This window comes from Polyodon spathula, chromosome 36 (assembly GCF_017654505.1).
Source record: "Polyodon spathula isolate WHYD16114869_AA chromosome 36, ASM1765450v1, whole genome shotgun sequence".
In the NCBI taxonomy this organism is placed as follows: domain Eukaryota; kingdom Metazoa; phylum Chordata; class Actinopteri; order Acipenseriformes; family Polyodontidae; genus Polyodon; species Polyodon spathula.
This window is the reverse complement of record NC_054569.1, coordinates 888,963-908,127: the sequence shown is the minus strand read 5'-3', so window position 1 is coordinate 908,127 and position 19,165 is coordinate 888,963. Positions and strand designations below refer to the sequence as shown.

General features: G+C 47.1%; 1 protein-coding gene and 1 long non-coding RNA gene across 2 annotated transcripts in view; one reads left to right on the top strand and one right to left on the bottom strand.

The window, feature by feature from the left end:
- The window catches only part of LOC121303950 (amyloid-like protein 2), a 7,011-nt gene extending 5,236 nt beyond the window's left edge, over window positions 1-1,775 (bottom strand). Inside the window, exon 1 of the mRNA XM_041234851.1 lies at window positions 1,721-1,775. Coding sequence (XP_041090785.1) covers window positions 1,721-1,775 — 55 coding nt within the window. The remainder of the gene's footprint in view (window positions 1-1,720) is intronic.
- An 11,447-nt stretch (window positions 1,776-13,222) lies between these two features.
- On the top strand, window positions 13,223-19,137 carry LOC121303978. Its single transcript, XR_005947896.1, has 3 exons — window positions 13,223-13,300; window positions 13,614-13,732; window positions 18,100-19,137. It is a non-coding gene; the product is annotated as an uncharacterized LOC121303978 (long non-coding RNA).
- The last annotated feature ends 28 nt before the right edge of the window (window positions 19,138-19,165 follow it).

The following is a 19,165-nucleotide window of genomic DNA, read 5'->3' as shown; positions in this document are numbered from 1 at the left end:
TGAGAAACAGGGCTCTCTGATCGTTAAGTGAGAAACAGGGCTCTGATCGTTAAGTGAGAAACAGGGCTCTCTGATCGTTAAGTGAGAAACAGGGCTCTGATCGTTAAGTGAGAAACAGGGCTCTGATCGTTAAGTGAGAAACAGGGCTCTGATCGTTAAGTGAGAAACAGGGCTCTGATCGTTAAGTGAGAAATACGTTCAGTAATTTGTGTTTATCTTGCTGTTTGTTTATCTGCACTGGCTGCGGCCTTGCGGGTGTATTAGGCAGCATTTTGAAGCTGGATTTAATTACTGTGCCATCTTGTTTAGTAAAAAAAAAAATCAAGTTTGGCTGAATTTTGTAACCGGATAGCTTCTTGACATCTCTTGCTTTTTGATTAAGTGAACTATTTCAGTTGGGCTGCATTTTTCAGCAGTGCGTGCTTAAAATAAGAATTTAACAAACGTTCCTGTAGTTGACGTGGCGTAGTCTATTTTTATTCTACTTTACCGCGCAGGTCGAAGTTATAATACGCAATGTTTGACAGCAAGTGGCGATTTAAAAAAAAAAGTCACATTATATATCTTTTCTACAGAAGTGTTTTTACTAGTACAAATGTAACGTGTTATTTTTGTGTGATTATGTGGTAAAAAAAAAATATAACACGACGTTATTCTTTGTATGCGTTTTCTGAAGTAAATGCAACCAGTAAACAATATCTGTTAATTGTTTAACATTTATAAATTATAAAACAGTTTAAATACAGGTCTTATGTCTTGTTCTAGAAGTTTTCCTGCTCTGTCTATTATCAGTATCGGCCAAGAAAATCTTATCGTTTGCACCCCTAAATGAAGTGAAACTAAACTCGCTGGGACCTCCTCTTAGGGTCTCTCAGAAGCTGGTGTAATGTCTTTCTGTCCTCTCACTCCTCCACTCCCTGGCTAGCAAAGGCAGGCCCAGCTGCACACCACTGACTCATTCGTGTTTCCCCGTGACAAATTCTGTGTGTCTCAGTCTGTGTGTCACTGTGTCTGTCTGTGTCAGTGTGGTACAAACACCTTTTTTTAAAATCTATTTCCTGGAGCTAGGCTTCGTTTAAACAGGTTTTCAACGTGTAATTCAGAAGTCAGAAAGCCCCTCGGACAGGGTGCTGTTGCTTTGAGGGTGCCCTGAGGCACCATTGTGGATCGCAATGAAAATGAAGTGCGAGTCCCTGCATGTGCAGGAGAGACAGAGAGGACTCAGTGTGCTTCTCTCTCTCTTCGCACTCTTGCAATAAATCACATACCTCGCTACGGCACCAGCTACTTATTTTTAGAGCTGGTTGATATTTATAGCCCAGTAGTTTCCCGAGGGAAAGAGATGGAGTAGTAAAACTAGAGAGGTTCCCCATGTGGTGAGCGTGAGGCTGCACACTACAGCAATTAGACAACGACTCCCCCCCTTCACAGTACTGCAAACCAAGGCTTTAGCAGCTCTAGCACAGGTCCCCTTAAAGTCTGCTTCTACCAATCCATCCCATAATACAGCAGGGTGCAAAGGTTACACCCAGGTGGAACACTACAGGAAGGCTGACGTCACTGCGTCACGTGACCACCGCCTCACCTTTCAAACCTTCACATGCCAGCGGGACAACGAGAAACAAACAAGGGCCTCAGAGAGACTGCCTGGCTGACTCAGCGACACTCCCTCCCTGCCTCTCTGATAGAATAATGTAAGACTACACCGCTCTCCCGGCACCACCCTCGCTCCCAGGCCTGCTGCTGCTCTCAGGGACGCAGCACTGAGCACCCATCCTGGACTGCACCTTGAAAAAGCAGATCAACTAGAAACAACAAGACTAACTGAACCGGTCAGGAGAAAAAAAAAAAAAAAAGTCACCAAATTTTTTTCAAAGTTTCATTTAGCGTTTCTGAGCAACACACTCGATAGCTGAATAAAGCTGTTTTCAAGACACTGTTCTCCGGGTCTGGGGCTGCCTCGTCCCTTTAGCTAGGAGAGGCGGGAGAGAGCGAGTCTGCCCTCCCTCCCTCCCTCCCTCCCTCCCGCTCCCCTCACTAAACGGTTTGTGCTCTAAAGCTCTGCTGCGGATTGGGACGCAAATTGACACGGCTTTCCAGGACGTCCCGTGTTGCCCGTTTGTGTCAGTGACCTCCCTCACTTACCCACAGCACATACCCCACAAAGATGAAACCCACACCCACGTTGAAAACCTCACCCCCAAAGGAAGTGCAACTCAGGTAGTTTTGCTACACACTAAACCACAGCGCTACTGTAAAAGCAACATTAGCTGATCAGGGTCATGAAACAGAAGCCAAAAAATGACGAGAGAGATAGAGGAGGAAGAAAGGACAGAGGGGGAGAAGGGAAGGCTGGCGTTCAGAAAGGACAGACAGAGAGACAAGGAGGTTGAGCTGGTTTTTAGAGAGAAGCGGAATCACTGAGAGAAAGGGAGGAGACAGGAGAGAGAGGGAGTGCAGGAGAGAGGGTTAGAGAGAGAGGGAAGGAGGAGATGAAGGAGAGAGGGAGAGGGTGGTATCGTGAAAACGTAGCTGAACTTGCTAAGTTAGGAGCATAATGAGTTGTCTTAAATTGCCCAACGTGTCCCTGAGTCTCAGACTTTTGTCAGATGGAGGGAGGGAGTGGAAGAGTGAAAGAGTGCAGGAGACAGGGTGGAGGAATGCACGCTGCCTTGTTGCAGCATGCCTGTGATTCTTTGAGGAAGACAGTCTGCTTATACTTGAGCAGGGAGTGGATTCTCAGAACTGGCTCAGGCTGGACCCCGCTCCCCAGCGCACTGCCACAGCATCACGGTATTGAGAGCGTCTGCTTGCGCCTGGGTCGAGGGCAGCTCCCTTTCCGACTCCCTTGTAAAACCAATCCCAGATTCCTTTTAATCAATCCCAGCACATCACTGATCAGAACTGCAATCCGCAGCGTGCTGCTGAAATGCGACGTTTCTGAAATTCAAAGTTTCTCATGTGCCGCAGTGTCACGTATTGTAATGCTCTTACAAGTGTTAGCCTGGATATGTTTGCACAGCAGTGAGTGGATCACGTGAGACAACTGAGTTCATGTTCAACATTTCTCCTCCGTGTCTACAATCGAATGCTGCAAGCCTTACGCTCCGATACAGAAATTGAGGACACACAAGTGACGGAGGGTAGCTTACAATGGCTTTTCTGAGGAGTTAAAAACATGTCCACTATCCAGAAACGTGTTGAATATTAGTTAAACAAAATCTGGGGGTGGGGGGCAGGGAGTGGAGAGCACAGCTGAGTCGCTGCAAGAGCTGGGGAGTGAGGGGTTAATCCAGTCTATAAATATCCCATTCCCCCCTTCCTCTCTCTCACTCCGAACCCCCCTCCCCTCCCCTTCACTACTCTTCCTAAACCTCCAGCCATCTGCTCGAGTTCCTAAAAGAGACACACGAGAGCAGCACACTGCGAACAGAACAGAGCTCTGGAAATAGATCGGAGACACAGAGAGAGAGAGGGTCCGGAGCAGAGGGGAGAAACGGAGGAGCTGGTGGAGAGAGGGACCAGAGCAGAGGGGAGAGGAGCAGGGGGGAGAGAGGGACTGAAGCAGAGGAGAGGGAAGAGGAGCAGGGGGGAGAGAGGGACCAGAGCAGAGGGGAGGGGAGAAGAGCTGGAAGAGTAGGAGGGAGAGGGAGGGTGAGAAAGCTACCACTTCTACTTTTCCAATTTTCCTCTTATCTTTCTTTCCCTCCTTCTCCATCGTCCCCGTCCCTCTCTCTTTCCATCCACCCTTCGCTCTCAGTGTTCCTGCTCCCTCACTCCTTTTCTCTCTCTTGCAGTCAGTCTCTTGTTTGTGCCTCTCCACTCAGTCACAGGGGAGAGAGATGGACTTACTCAGAACAAAAGGTTACTCCAGGTCAGCTCCATCCTGCCAGGGCCTGTTCTCTACATCAGGGGTTAGGGTGTGTGTGTGTGTGCAAAACAATCTGTTTCTTCAGCTGAAAAATAACAAGAAAACATGCAGAGACAAAATCTGAAGCTCTTGTAATGTGTACCGATGTCTAGTGGAGGCACGGTGGTTTAGCGGTTAGAGCTGAGGGACTGGGAGGGAGGAAGGCAGTGTGGTCTAGTGGTTAGAGCTGAGAGACTGGGAGGGAGGGAGGCAGCGTGGTCTAGTGGTTAGAGCTGAGAGACTGGGAAGCAGTGTGTCCTCATGCTCCATAAAGTATCCTACTTGTGTGTGTTCTGAAAGGGGGGGGGGGTTGTCATGGGAATAAAACAATCACACAGGCTTCTGCAAACATGCTCAGTTCCAAAGAGCGAGAGGAATCTCATTTCATTTAGGCCTATCTAAAAAGAGGCGGACCGAAGTACTACGTTAGTACCATGTTTCATGACAATGACAACTGGAGTAGAGATTTCCAGACATGCTGCATGGAGAGGGGAGTGACCTGCCCCCCCCCCCCCCCCACACCCCCCCCCCCCCCCCCCCCCCCCCCCCCCCCCCCCCCCCCCCCCCCCCCCCCCCCCCCTCATGAGATCCAGACTTACAGACCATTGCCTCCAATGCACCCCCTTTGCAAAGGATTTCATCCTGGCAACAACAGGGTCCACCTTGGACCTGCTCCAACTTCAACAAACTACACTCCTGTCCTAACGTGACACACAGACCAGGGGTGGGAATAAGACTCCCATTGCAAAGCGGTTTGATCCTCTCCTGGTTTTTTTTATGATGCACCAGAGCTTGTGACCTGTGCACTGCTGCTAATCAGGCTAGTAGCAAAACCTGGACTGGGTGAGGCTGCTATGCAACAGGAGTCTTATTCTCACCCTGCAGATGCTGTCAAATATGTTTTCGAAGATCCCTTCTTTACATGAACAAAATGATGGCTGTATTCATATTGGCCACCCTTCTGAATTCATATCAATGTGGTTAATGTTTCAACGTTACAAGAAAACACCAAGAATATTATTTTAAAAAGGGCCCAATGAAGGGAACGATCAGGTTTTCTTTTCCTCCTCTTGGAAATATAAAGAAAGCTGCGCTCTCTTTATACAGGAGTAAAAGACACAGGCAGAGAGACCGAGACACAGAAATCCTGGATAAACTTCACGAGCGTCACTTTTTCAAAATGTCAAATTGAAATGATGAGTGGACAGCTACGCAGAGGCAGGCGTATTCACAAAGCGTTCGCTCGGCAGGAAACGCCATCCTGGCACCCTTCTCTGTAAACTAGGTTAATAAATAAAAAAATCAATTCATAAATAAATAATAATTAGCAATAATAAAGGGTTAAATTGCGCTGCATGTGACAGCATGTGCACCCTGCCCACGAGTGGGGCTCAGTTTGCGCTTGGGGTCGAAGGTCGCAGCTTTTCCAAAGCATTCTGGGAAGGGAGCCAACTAGAGCAAAATGGCAAACTGCGAGCGAGAGAGAGAGAGAGAGAGAGAGGGCTGGGAGGGAGGGAGGGAGGGAGGGAAGCTGGAGAGACTTAACCACACTCCTTGTGCCCCGTCTCTATCCACTGCAGCCCCACTCCCTCACTCCCAGACCCCCGTCTCTATCCACTGCAGCCCCACTTCCTCACTCCCAGACCCCCGTCTCTATCCACTGCAGCCCCACTTCCTCACTCCCAGACCCCCGTCTCTATCCACTGCAACCACACTCCCTCACTCCCAGACCCCCATCTCTATCCACTGCAGCCACACTCCCAGACCCCCGTCTCTATCCACTGCAACCACACTCCCTCACTCCCAGACCCCCGTCTCTATCCACTGCAGCCCCACTCCCTCACTCCCAGACCCCCGTCTCTATCCACTGCAGCCCCACTCCCTCACTCCGAGACCCGTCTCTATCCACTGCAGCCACACTCCCAGACCCGTGTCTCTATCCACTAGCCCACTCTGCCTGCCTGTTAGGTCCTTGTCTGTATAATCCCCTCCCTGCCTCCTTCTCAAGATCTCATTATACTTGAATATATCACCTCTGCATCCCTGTGTGTAACACAAACCCCACCAGTCTCACATCAAAACCACATTACTGCTACTGAGCCAGGTGTCTGTCCCAGCCACTCAATTATCTGCAGTGAACGTGCTGCTCTCAGATCCACAGCACTGAGTCCTCTATACTGTACTGTATTGAATGTGCTGCTCTCAGATCCACAGCACTGAGTCCTCTATACTGTACTGTATTGAATGTGCTGCTCTCAGATCCACAGCACTGAGTTCTCTATACTGTACTGTATTGAATGTGCTGCTCTCAGATCCACTGCACTGAGTCCTCTATACTGTACTGTATTGAATGTGCTGCTCTCAGATCCACAGCACTGAGTTCTCTATACTGTACTGTATTGAATGTGCTGCTCTCAGATCCACAGCACTGAGTTCTCTATACTGTACTGTATTGAATGTGCTGGCTCTCAGATCCACAGCACTGAGTTCTCTATACTGTACTGTATTGAATGTGCTGCTCTCAGATCCACAGCACTGAGTTCTCTATACTGTACTGTATTGAATGTGCTGCTCTCAGATCCACAGCACTGAGTCCTCTATACTGTACTGTATTGAATGTGCTGCTCTCAGATCCACAGCACTGAGTTCTCTATACTGTACTGTATTGAATGTGCTGGCTCTCAGATCCACAGTACTGAGTTCTCTATACTGTACTGTATTGAATGTGCTGCTCTCAGATCCACAGCACTGAGTCCTCTATACTGTACTGTATTGAATGTGCTGCTCTCAGATCCACAGCACTGAGTTCTCTATACTGTACTGTATTGAATGTGCTTCTCTCAGATCCACAGCACTGAGTTCTCTATACTGTACTGTATTGAATGTGCTGCTCTCAGATCCACAGCACTGAGTTCTCTATACTGTACTGTATTGAATGTGCTGCTCTCAGATCCACAGCACTGAGTTCTCTATACTGTACTGTATTGAATGTGCTGCTCTCAGATCCACAGCACTGAGTTCTCTATACTGTACTGTATTGAATGTGCTGCTCTCAGATCCACAGCACTGAGTTCTCTATACTGTACTGTATTGAATGTGCTGCTCTCAGATCCACAGCACTGAGTTCTCTATACTGTACTGTATTGAATGTGCTGCTCTCAGATCCACAGCACTGAGTTCTCTATACTGTACTGTATTGAATGTGCTGCTCTCAGATCCACAGCACTGAGTTCTCTATACTGTACTGTATTGAATGTGCTGCTCTCAGATCCACAGCACTGAGTTCTCTATACTGTACTGTATTGAATGTGCTGCTCTCAGATCCACTGCACTGAGTTCTCTATACTGTACTGTATTGAATGTGCTGGCTCTCAGATCCACAGCACTGAGTTCTCTATACTGTACTGTATTGAATGTGCTGGCTCTCAGATCCACAGCACTGAGTCCTCTATACTGTACTGTATTGAATGTGCTGCTCTCAGATCCACAGCACTGAGTTCTCTATACTGTACTGTATTGAATGTGCTGCTCTCAGATCCACAGCACTGAGTTCTCTATACTGTACTGTATTGAATGTGCTGCTCTCAGATCCACAGCACTGAGTTCTCTATACTGTACTGTATTGAATGTGCTGCTCTCAGATCCACAGCACTGAGTTCTCTATACTGTACTGTATTGAATGTGCTGCTCTCAGATCCACAGCACTGAGTTCTCTATACTGTACTGTATTGAATGTGCTGCTCTCAGATCCACAGCACTGAGTTCTCTATACTGTACTGTATTGAATGTGCTGGCTCTCAGATCCACAGCACTGAGTTCTCTATACTGTACTGTATTGAATGTGCTGCTCTCAGATCCACAGCACTGAGTTCTCTATACTGTACTGTATTGAATGTGCTGCTCTCAGATCCACAGCACTGAGTTCTCTATACTGTACTGTATTGAATGTGCTGCTCTCAGATCCACAGCACTGAGTTCTCTATACTGTACTGTATTGAATGTGCTGCTCTCAGATCCACTCTATACTAGGCTAAACTACGCACAGAAAAGCCCTTTTCACACAGTGCGTGTCTGCTTCTGTTACACAAAGATCTGGACTTTATGAACAAAACAGTGTTTGGTATTGGTGAAACTTCAGAGCACGCTGTTGTGGCACACAAACCAAGACCCGTCCTGAAGCGCGTCCTGCATGTCGAGCTGCGTTTTATTTCTTGTGCATTTGAGCGGGTGATTGCAGCGCAGGCGTGTCTGTCTGCAACCCGTCCTCCGGGCCGAATTTACAGAAAACACACTTCTCGCCAAAATACAAATGCCAGCTGCAATTAGCTGTACGGCTCTCCCAAACTACACTGAAGCAATGCTGGGATAGACAGGCATCTTCTTAACTTTCCTTCTGATGCGTCGGGAAAACACGATGATAATGCTAAGGCGGTGGCTATTTTCAAGAAGCAAAGCTGAACAGAAAGAGTGATATTCTACCGTATTTGCACGATAGTATTGAAGGTCTACAGCCCGCAGCGACTGCGACTAGCGATTACCTTCGGACTGCTTCGCCTCACAGCAACCTGAAGAGGGAAACACCGCCCACACCCCATCATTACAGGACAAGCCCGCAGTCAGTCAGGGGAACCCGATCCCTGGTTGGTCAAGTTAAGCTGAGTGAATCGAGATAAGCATAATGAAACTTAAAGCGATAAAGAATCGGGCACTGAACTACGATCACTTTAAAGTAAAGAAAACACTGGCTTGATTGAAGAGGCTGGTTTCACAGGCGCAGGGTCATGCCGGGTCCGGGACGCTGTGTTTACTAGCGCTGGTCGAGCTGGTGTTTTGTAGTCGCGCAGTTGCAAGATTGCTGAAGCATTGCAATGCCTTCACCCTTCTGCAAAGCGAGAAACCATTTCTGTTCCGAGCAACAAACAACCAGCCCTTCTCCCACACAACGCATATATAGTGTACAATAAACTAAAACACTGTTTAACTTAACAAATAGGGCCCATTTACATGCAATAACCATATTTAATAATATGATTTATTACCCCAAACACTGTACTATATTCCAGTTTATCAAAGTTACCAATTATAAATGTGCACGTTTGAGATTTAACAATATGATTAATTTACCTCCATAACTGTGCGTGTGTGTGTGTGTGTGTGTATACACACACACACACACACACACACACATACAACAGTATTACCCTATAATGTCCAATAATAATACATCTGTATAAAATATCAGAATACTGCAAACTAGTAACATTGCCAAATGACTCCAAATGAGTAAATGATGTACAGTATTGCATAATTCCTTCAAATGTAACATTACACTCTGCAATTAAAACACACACACGTTTATATATATATATATATATATATATATATATATATATATATATATTATATATATATATATATAGATAGATAGATAGATAGATAGATAGATAGACACACACACAGAAGGAATGCAGGTAAGGCCAAGGGGACTGACAAGATCAATAACTAAATACAATAATAAACAATGCACAACGTTACACACACACACACACACACACACGTTACAAACGGTTTAATATCGATCTTGCAATCTTACCTCATGTTGGTCTGAGGCCGGTGTCAGAAGTGCCTGCAGGACTGCACTGGCATCCCTCGCCGCCGCCGCTGCGCTGCCTGTGTTCCCCCGGTGAAGGCGCCTGTTACTCCGAGTGGCCCGCCGCTCGGCCCGGGCTGGTCAGGCGGTGTCTGCGCTGCTGCGTGCGGGTCTCAATGGAAGACCGGCCCCTGATGCTCATGGCTTTCCGAGCGGGCACTAGCAGCGACGGCAGCGAAGTGGCTGCTCACGGCAAACAGAAGCGCATATTCATTTAAACTGAGGGCAAGAACCAGCTAAAGCGACGCACGGCACAGACCCACACTGCCCGCACTCACTCACAAAATCCACCCGGAGAGCCGAGCGAAGACCCCCCGCCTCCTCCTTGAACGATCTTCACACCAACATTCAAAATCAAAAGCTGTTTGTTTTTTTTTTTAATTACCAGACGCGTGTTGTTCCTTTTGCAGTTATCTGTGTTGCAGGACCCTTCCCGTGCTCGGCAATCTTATCATGCAATATGCAATTATAAGAAGAACAAATGATCCTTGTGTTCTTCCGTGTCGGACCTGCGCCTTTTTGAATTCTTGCGATTATAATAAGAATCGGTGCAGCGCGGTGGGCACTGTGTTGTTAAATGGCCGGGCACATACAACCACTACATAATCTTTCTGTCTCTCTTGCTTCGGCTAAAGTCTGGATAATCATTTAGAGATACGGGATCATTCAGCTTGTCTTCATGCTAGCACGAAACCGCCGTGTCACAATAAGAGCCGGGATATTGTCTCTCTCGCCCGCTCCCTCCCCCCGTGGCAGTCTCATTAACGCCACGGCCCCGGCAGGTTCTGCTCCCCGCACAGCGCAGCAGACCGGCCTCCCTGTGGCGCGACAAGGAATTAGCAGCGGTATGAACTATTTTTAATATGTTGGTTATTGCATGGTGGAAATTAAGATATCGCTAAACAAATATGTAAAATAATGCATGCATAAGTACATACATACATACACACACACACACGCAATAGTCCACAATATCATTTGATGCAGTTCTGTACAGAGTCTGAGTAGCAGTGCAGCGCTGCATAAAACCAGCAGCTGACTCTCTGGGTTTAAAGTGACGCTTTAGTAGAAATGAGAGAGGCTTCCCTTGTAAAAGTGTAAAGTAATGTTGCATACCACCATGCTCTGCATATTATTCACACTGCCTTACTATTCATTCATCATGCTTTACCATGCTTTAAAATCATTCACCATGCTTTACCATGCCTTAAAATCATACACCATGCTTCACCAAGCTTTAAAATCATTCACCATGCTTCACCATGCTTTAAAATCATTCACCATGCTTCACCAAGCTTTAAAATCATTCACCATGCTTTACCAAGCTTTAAAATCATTCACCATGCTTCACCAAGCTTTAAAATCATTCACCATGCTTTACCATGCTTTAAAATCATTCACCATGCTTCACCAAGCTTTAAAATCATTCACCATGCTTCACCAAGCTTTAAAATCATTCACCATGCTTCACCAAGCTTTAAAATCATTCACCATGCTTTACCAAGCTTTAAAATCATTCGTCATGCTTCACCAAGCTTTAAAATCGATCATCATGCTTCACCAAGCTTTAAAATCATTCACCATGCTTTACCATGCTTTACTAAGCTTTAAAATCATTCACCATGCTTTACCATGCTTTACCAAGCTTTAAAATCATTCATCATGCTTTATCATGCTTTAAAATCATTCATCATGCTTCACCAAGCTTTAAAATCATTCACCATGCTTTACCATGCTTTAAAATCATTCACCATGCTTCACCAAGCTTTAAAATCATTCACCATGCTTTACCATGCTTTAAAATCATTCACCATGCTTTACCATGCTTTAAAAACATGCTTTACCATGCTTCACCAAGCTTTAAAATTATTCACCATGCTTCACCAAGCTTTAAAATAATTCACCATGCTTTACCATGCTTTAAAATCAATCACCATGCTTTACCATGCTTTAAAATCATTCACCATGCTTTACCATGCTTTAAAATCATTCACCATGCTTTACCATGCTTTAAAATCATTCACCATGCTTTACCATGCTTTAAAATCATTCACCATGCTTTACCATGCTTTAAAATCATTCACCATGCTTCACCAAGCTTTAAAATCATTCACCAAGCTTTACCATGCTCTATTTTGCTATTCCTCACTTTATCAAGTTGTACTATGCTTTACCGTGCCTCACAATGCTTTACCACACTTTACCAAGCTTTACCATGCTTTACCATGCTTCACAATGCTTTCCCACACATTACTTTCTGCAAACCTTCATGTAATTGAACAGATTAAGACAGAGCCCTCGAACTAACCTGATGAGGTCTGTTTAAATGCTCTAAACAGTGTTGACTCTAAATACCAACACTCTTTAAGAAGAATAAAACAAACACAGCGAATGCTGAATCGTTCTGCTAAAGTTCAATACGTTTTACTTCACAGGAGCGCAGCTGGAATCTGTTTAACTTTGTCTCAGCTGCTCCCCTGTCACTTCCCGCTCTTTGCATGTTTTGTTTTTTTGCATGAATTCAGTATACAAGACAGCTTCTTGAACTCTACAGATAACACAGGGGGAGTGTCTCTCTGGGGATGGGGAGAGAGGGAGATGGGAGAGGAGAAGAAGGAGCGAGAGGCAGAGAGGGAGATGGGGAGATAAATGAAGAGAGAGGGGGGGGGGGGGGGGGGGGCTGAGACGGGAGGGGGCTTATTAATTACCCCAGTGTGGTGGCTGCACTGCTACCCTGTGCAGATTTTCCAATGCAAACCGCTTCACAAGCTGAGTTGCCAGCGGTGCTCTCTGGTGGTAAAGATAGTGAACTACAGGACAAGTTCAGGGATGCAGATCACACAAGGGAGGCTTGAAGCTTGAAGCCTGCATAGCACAACTCCTTCTTTAAGAGGTGTGTGTGTGTGTGTGTGTGTGTGTGTGTGTGTGTGTGTGTGTGTGTGTGTGAGCGTGTGTGTGTGTGTGTGTGTGTGTGTGTGAGCGTGTGTGTGTGTGTGTGTGTGTGTGTGTGTGTGTGTGTGAGTGTGTGTGTGAGTGTGTGTGTGTGTGTGTGTGTGTGTGTGTGTGTGTGTGTGTGTGTGTGTGTGTGTGTGTGTGTGTGTGTGTGTGTGTGTGTGTGTGTGTGTGTGTGTGTGTGTGTGTGTGTGTGTGTGTGTGTGTGTGTGTGTGTGTGTGTGTGTGTGTGTGTGTGTGTGTGTGTGTGTGTGTGTGTGTGTGTGTGTGTGTGTGTGTGTGTGTGTGTGTGTGTGTGTGTGTGTGTGTGTGTGTGTGTGTGTGTGTGTGTGTGTGTGTGTGTGTGTGTGTGTGTGTGTGTGTGTGTGTGTGTGTGTGTGTGTGTGTGTGTGTGTGTGTGTGTGTGTGTGTGTGTGTGTGTGTGAGTGTGTGTGTGCGTGTGTGTGAGTGTGTGTGTGTGTGTGTGAGTGTGCAATCATTTGTGTGTGTAAACATGAAGTCTGATAGCGCTCTTTGCCCTGCAGGGCTGAGTGTGAGTGTGAGGCGGGAGGGGAGTGGAAGGGAGGACTCTTATTGTGACAGCTCTCCTCCCTTCGAAGTGAGCATTTGGAAAAACTGAGCAAAGGAGTAGGCAAATCTCAGCCTGGGTGTCACAAAGAGAGAGAGAGAGAGAGAGAGAGAGAGAGAGAGAGAGAGAGAGAGAGAGAGAGGATTGAGGGAGGGGGGGAGGAAACACAACGACACAGACTGACACAGAAAACGGAGCCTTAGTTTCCATGCAGCTTATTGTAAGCATGTGTGTGTGAGTGTGTTTTTCAGTGTGTGTGTGAGTGTTTGTGTGTGTATATGTGTGTGTGTGTTCATGTTCACTCAGTTTTCACAAGTGCTTGTTTGTATAAATCTTGATATATTTTTTTCTATACAGGATGGTTGGGAATCACTGGCAGAACTTTTGTAAACACGAGCGCCTCTAATGAAACCAGCAGAAGCTGCCCTGTGCTTCGCTCTTTCATGTTAATTCACTTTCATGGCTTCTAAATGACATTGAGAAATTGTTTGCAGGGTGATGTTAACTTTTAAATGCATGTTCTTGTCTCACAGCAGTCTCAGCCACTTCATTGCTGCTCTCCGTCAGTGTGTGGATTCTTTGCTCGGTCTACCAGAGTGAGGCAAGACCACGGAGCTGACCTACAGGACAGGAACTGTGCAAAGAGGAAGTGGTCAGTTCCCTAAAGTTAAAGCATGGGTCACAGAGTGGCATGGTGACTAGCAGCTGTCAGAGGAAGGGGGCTTCTCTTTGGGGAGTGTAAATGTAGCGGGCAGAATTGTACCCTGCTGTTATAGATTCTGTCCTGTGCCCTGTCAGTGAGATGAGATGAGGGTTAAAGCTCTCTTGCATTGTGGTTGAGGCGTTCGCTTGCGGTGCGCAGTATGTTTGTTACATAAACAAACATACTGTCATGAGTGCTAAATGACTCTGGGCTGCACTTCAGTGTGCAGGAAACACCCTGCAAAGTTATCGTCAGGCTTTTCAGGAAATGAATAGCTGGGAACCGGTTCTCTCCTGCGTCCAGCAAATGCACCGAGCTCTGTGTCACATACAAGCATTTTGAGAGAGAGGGAAGAGTGAGAGAAGGGAAGAGGGGAGAGAGAAAAGGAGAGGGAAGAGCGAGAGAAGGGAAGAGGGGAGAGAACAGGGAATAGAGAGAGGAGGGGAAGATCGAAGCGATGTGGAGGGATGAGTAAAGAGAGAGAGAGGAAAGGTGGGATGAGAAAGACAAGAGAACAGAGAGAGATGGAAGAGAAGGGAGAGAGAAGCAGAGAACAGCGTTGTCATGGAAACAGCGGAGGATTTGAAGGCCGAAACACAAATGCAAATGAGTTCCCCTCCGAGAAGGATGACAAGAGCGCCAGCCTTCCTCGACAAGAGCTGAACACACACAAAGACTGTGAATGAGAGAGCAGACAGGACACGGACACAGGTCTACTGTAGGAGTGCTAAATGCTCTGGGCTGCACTTCAGTGTGCAGGAAACACCCTGCAGTTATCGTCAGTTTTCAGGAAATGAATAGCTGGGAACCGGTTCTCTCCTGCGTCCAGCAAATGCACCGAGCTCTGTGTCACATACAAGCATTTTGAGAGAGAGGGAAGAGTGAGAGAAGGGAAGAGGGGAGAGAGAAAAGGAGAGGGAAGAGCGAGAGAAGGGAAGAGGGGAGAGAACAGGGAATAGAGAGAGGAGGGGAAGATCGAAGCGATGTGGAGGGATGAGTAAAGAGAGAGAGAGGAAAGGTGGGATGAGAAAGACAAGAGAACAGAGAGAGATGGAAGAGAAGGGAGAGAGAAGCAGAGAACAGCGTTGTCATGGAAACAGCGGAGGATTTGAAGGCCGAAACACAAATGCAAATGAGTTCCCCTCCGAGAAGGATGACAAGAGCGCCAGCCTTCCTCGACAAGAGCTGAACACACACAAAGACTGTGAATGAGAGAGCAGACAGGACACGGACACAGGTCTACTGTAGGGTGCAGACACAGGAAAGAGCAGTAAAGCACTGTGAAAGCATGGGGAAGAATAGACACACACGCAGCATACACGCACACACACAGGCACACATGCCTGGTCTGCTGAATCACTAAGAAGTAACCCAGGTGTGTGTGAGAGAGTGGCATTGTGTGTGTGCGTGTGTGCGTGTATGTGTGTGTGTGCGTGTTCTAACTGCTTCAGCACAGCACTCAGCTCTCTTTAGTATTCTCCACACAGACACCACTGCCTTCCAAATTACTGCTCTCCCTCCCTCACTCTCTCCCTTCCCTTCTCCCCTCTCTCTTCTCTCTCCCCTTTCCACCGTGTCTCTCTTCGCGCACTCACTCAGCCTCTCTTCTCTGCTCCGGCTCAGACTCCCCCTGTCTTCTCTTGCTCCCAGAACCTCACACTCTCCTCTCCCTCTCTCTCTTCTCCCTCCAACTCTCCTCTCATTCACGTCTCTTCTCTCTTCTCGATCTCGGTCTCATCTCCTACTTCTCCGCTCCCACTATCCATGCTCTCTCTCGAGAGCCTTCTCTCTGAGGACTCTCCCGAGAGAAGAGAGAGTCTCTTTTTAAAAGATCTCTCCGCTCTCCGCTTGCCCACTCTCCTACTTCCCCTATTCGCGCCCTCTAGCTCTCCTTTCTCCTCTCTCCTCTCCTCTATCTCTTCTCTCTCATCTCTCCCCTCTCCTTTCTCTTTTCCCCACTCTTTCTCCTGCCCACTCCCCCTTCCTCTCTCCTCTGTATTCTTCCCTTTCTCCCCTCTAACCTATGCCCCCTTTCTCCCCTCTCTTGCCTCTCTCTACTCTTTCCCCTCTCTCCACTCTCCCCTCTCCCATCTTCACTCTCTCCCCTTTCCCTTCTCCTCTATCTCCTCTCCCCACTATCCACTCTCCCCTTTCCTCTCTCCCCTCTCTCCACTTTCTCCCCTCTCCCTTCTCCTCTCTCCTCTCCCCTCTCCCACTCCTTTCTCCCCCTCTCCTCTCTCTCTCTCCCTCTACCCTCTCATCCACTCTCTTCCATCTCCCTTCTCCTCTCTCCCCTCTCTCCCATCTCCTCTCTCCTCTCTCTCCTTTCTCCTCAGGTCCAGTTCTCTGTTCTCAGATCGCTCTGTCAGGATAATGAGATGCAACTCTGTTGCTCATCCACAGATGACAGGCAGGTCAGTTGCCTGGTAACTAATGTTTCCGTGGAAACAGAGATGCCTTGCCTCCTGAGAAGTGACTGAAGAGACCCCCCCCCAATCCCCCCTCTGCACACACACACACACACACACACACACACACACACACACACACACACTGACAAACACAGGTCTTGACAAATCTCTTTGTGTCTTTACAAACACACAGTCACACCTTACACACCAACACACACTCAAAAATACCGTCACACTGTCACACAAACATACACACCAACACACAAACAAACTTAGAAAGCCAGTCACACTGAAACACACCCACACTGTAACACAAACATACTCACTGACACACAGACACATACTCGAAAACACAGTGACACTGTCAGACAAACATACACTCCAACACACATACACACCCTCTGAAACACAGTCACACTGTCACACAGACACACACAGACACACCCTCGGAAACACAGTCACACTGTCACACAGACACACACAGACACACCCTCGGAAACACAGTCACACTGTCACACAGACGCACACACACAGACACTCGCTCATAATGCAACGCTCGAACAGGCTCAACCCGTTCTGCAATAGGAGTCTTATCCAGGCCCGAGGTATCATGCCTTGCTCTCAATCACAGTGACTCCTCGTTATATAATAAAAGCAACACGTTCTCTCTCGCTTTCTCGATTTCAAACACATTGACAAAAAACTCGGTAAAGCTTTGCATGAACCAGCCCTGAACTCTGAACCAAGGCTTTGTGGGTCAGTCTCGCCTGGTTCCGAAACACCCAGTAAGAGGAGACACAATGTCATGTGTGTGTGTGTGTGTGTGTGTGTGTGTGTGTGTGGGTGAATGGACAATGAATGAATCGACACGTCACTGAAGCTTCGGCACCGGGACCTAACACAAAAAACAACAACAACAACTCTGATCTCAACTGTGGAATGAAACCGCTACAATGGCTGTATAACCTGGTGTGTAGCACCACCTGGTGGACAGCAAACACTAATAACAGGCAGGGAACTCATGGGAAACAGTATTGAAATATCACAAGCAGCTTACATCACCATCATTCTTCTTCTTCTTCTTCTTCTTCTTCTTCTTCTTCTTCTTCTTCTTCTTTAAAATGTTTATTATTAGTAAAACCACAACGCAAAGTGCATCACGTATCTTGTAACCCAGTCCTGACTCTTTCTTTGAGCTGGTCTGGAGCATCCTAACAGCTTTCCGCACTCCCTTCACATTGTGTGACAGTGTGACCTGCTCTTTCTGTCGAAGCAGGGATAGAGGAAGTCAGTGTTCAGTGCCTGGCACCTTGGATTCTCCGCTACCCCGACCCACCCAAACACGAAGAGAGCCCTGTGTGCACCCACACACAAACTGTTATTTTTACAGCTGCCTTTTTCCACACAGCTGAGTGCTAATTGAGCCTCTGTGGGGCACTGCTGTGAATGTAATGAACTTCTAAGTGTTTAATAATTACCGTTTCAATTAGCTTTCGATTTTTTTTTGTTTTGTTTTTGTGCAGCTAAACCAGAGATAGCAGGCCTTCATCTCCAGAGGGGAAAGGGCTCCCTCTGCTGGTGGCACTCTGGGTACTGCAGGCACACGCCGGTGTGCAGTGTGCTCTGGGCATGTCTGACTCGCTAAGGGTTAATGCAGGAGTTATTTAAAGAATGCTTTAGCTAGGTCTTCTAAAAGATTCCCACAGTAAATTCGCACAGCGATGTAGCAGTGTTCCCACGGTTAGACTACGCCTTTTCCATCATGTGGTATGCTTTGCCATGTTTCAATGCGTACTTCACCTGTGCTTTATCATTAATTTTAAACTGTATGCATTTCAGTTCACATTTCTTTCACAAAGAATAACAGTGCTGTTTTATGCCGTGTTTTTTTATTTCTTTTGTTAGATTAAACACAGTTCGGCACTCACAACTGTAACAGATCTCAGAGGTGCTTTGTCGAACACTTTAAATATCAAATGCTGCCCCTCTGCGATGCTGCCGACAGTTTAAGAAGGCAGCATTAAACATGGATTATAACAGGATCCCACCCAAGCAGGGGCAGAAGAAGTGGCACGCTGTTTCCCCTCTGCAATGTCTCCTTGCTGTTTCAGCGGTGATGCATCCAGACAGCTGTGCTCTGTGCTCCATATCTCCTGTCTGGCAGAGCTGCACTGCAGAGGAGCTCCAGACCTGAGCAGCTGAGACTCCGAGCTGGGGGATTGGATTGGATGGATGGATGAATGAATGGCTGGAGAGATGCCGATTCCCTGTCCTGAACTACCTCTCTCACACACGCGCAGTCCTGTAATGGCTGTCTCCCTGCAGCACAACTCTGTGTAGCTCAGAGCCCTTCGGTGAACAGGAGGGCTCCGGGAGCAGGTTGGGGTTTCTGAATCGTCTGTCTGCTGCGTCTCCTCTCAAAGCAGTGTCGAGCCCCATGCCTGCCTGCACCCGACTGCCCTGGAGACAGTAAGCATCGCCGCCTTTCAATACAGCATGGGATACAGGCTCCTGTGTGTGTCTGTGCGGCGCATCACACACAATGCATGATGCACACAATACTGGAAATGTGTATGCATGCATGTGTGCAAGTGTGTATGATGTGCAGGCATGTTTGCATGCATGTATGTGTGTATGTCTGCGTGTATGTGTGTAAGCATCGGAGTCATGTCAAGCCTGCATGCATGTCTTTGCTGTCGCTGGTCCCTGCAATAAGAATGAATGTGTTTTTCCTTGAAGCCAGTTTCCCTTGTATAAGGTATTGCTTTAAATGTGTGAGATTCCTTTCTGCAGAACGATTAAACTAAAACACTTAAGGGGAGAACTAAGCAGAAATCTAACTTCAGGAATTTTATAGTGCTTTCCTGCCACCATGTCTCTGTATAAACCCTAACCCTAACCCTAACCATAATAATTACCCTATCCCTAACCCTAACCCTAACCCTAACCCTAACCCTAACCCCAACCTTAA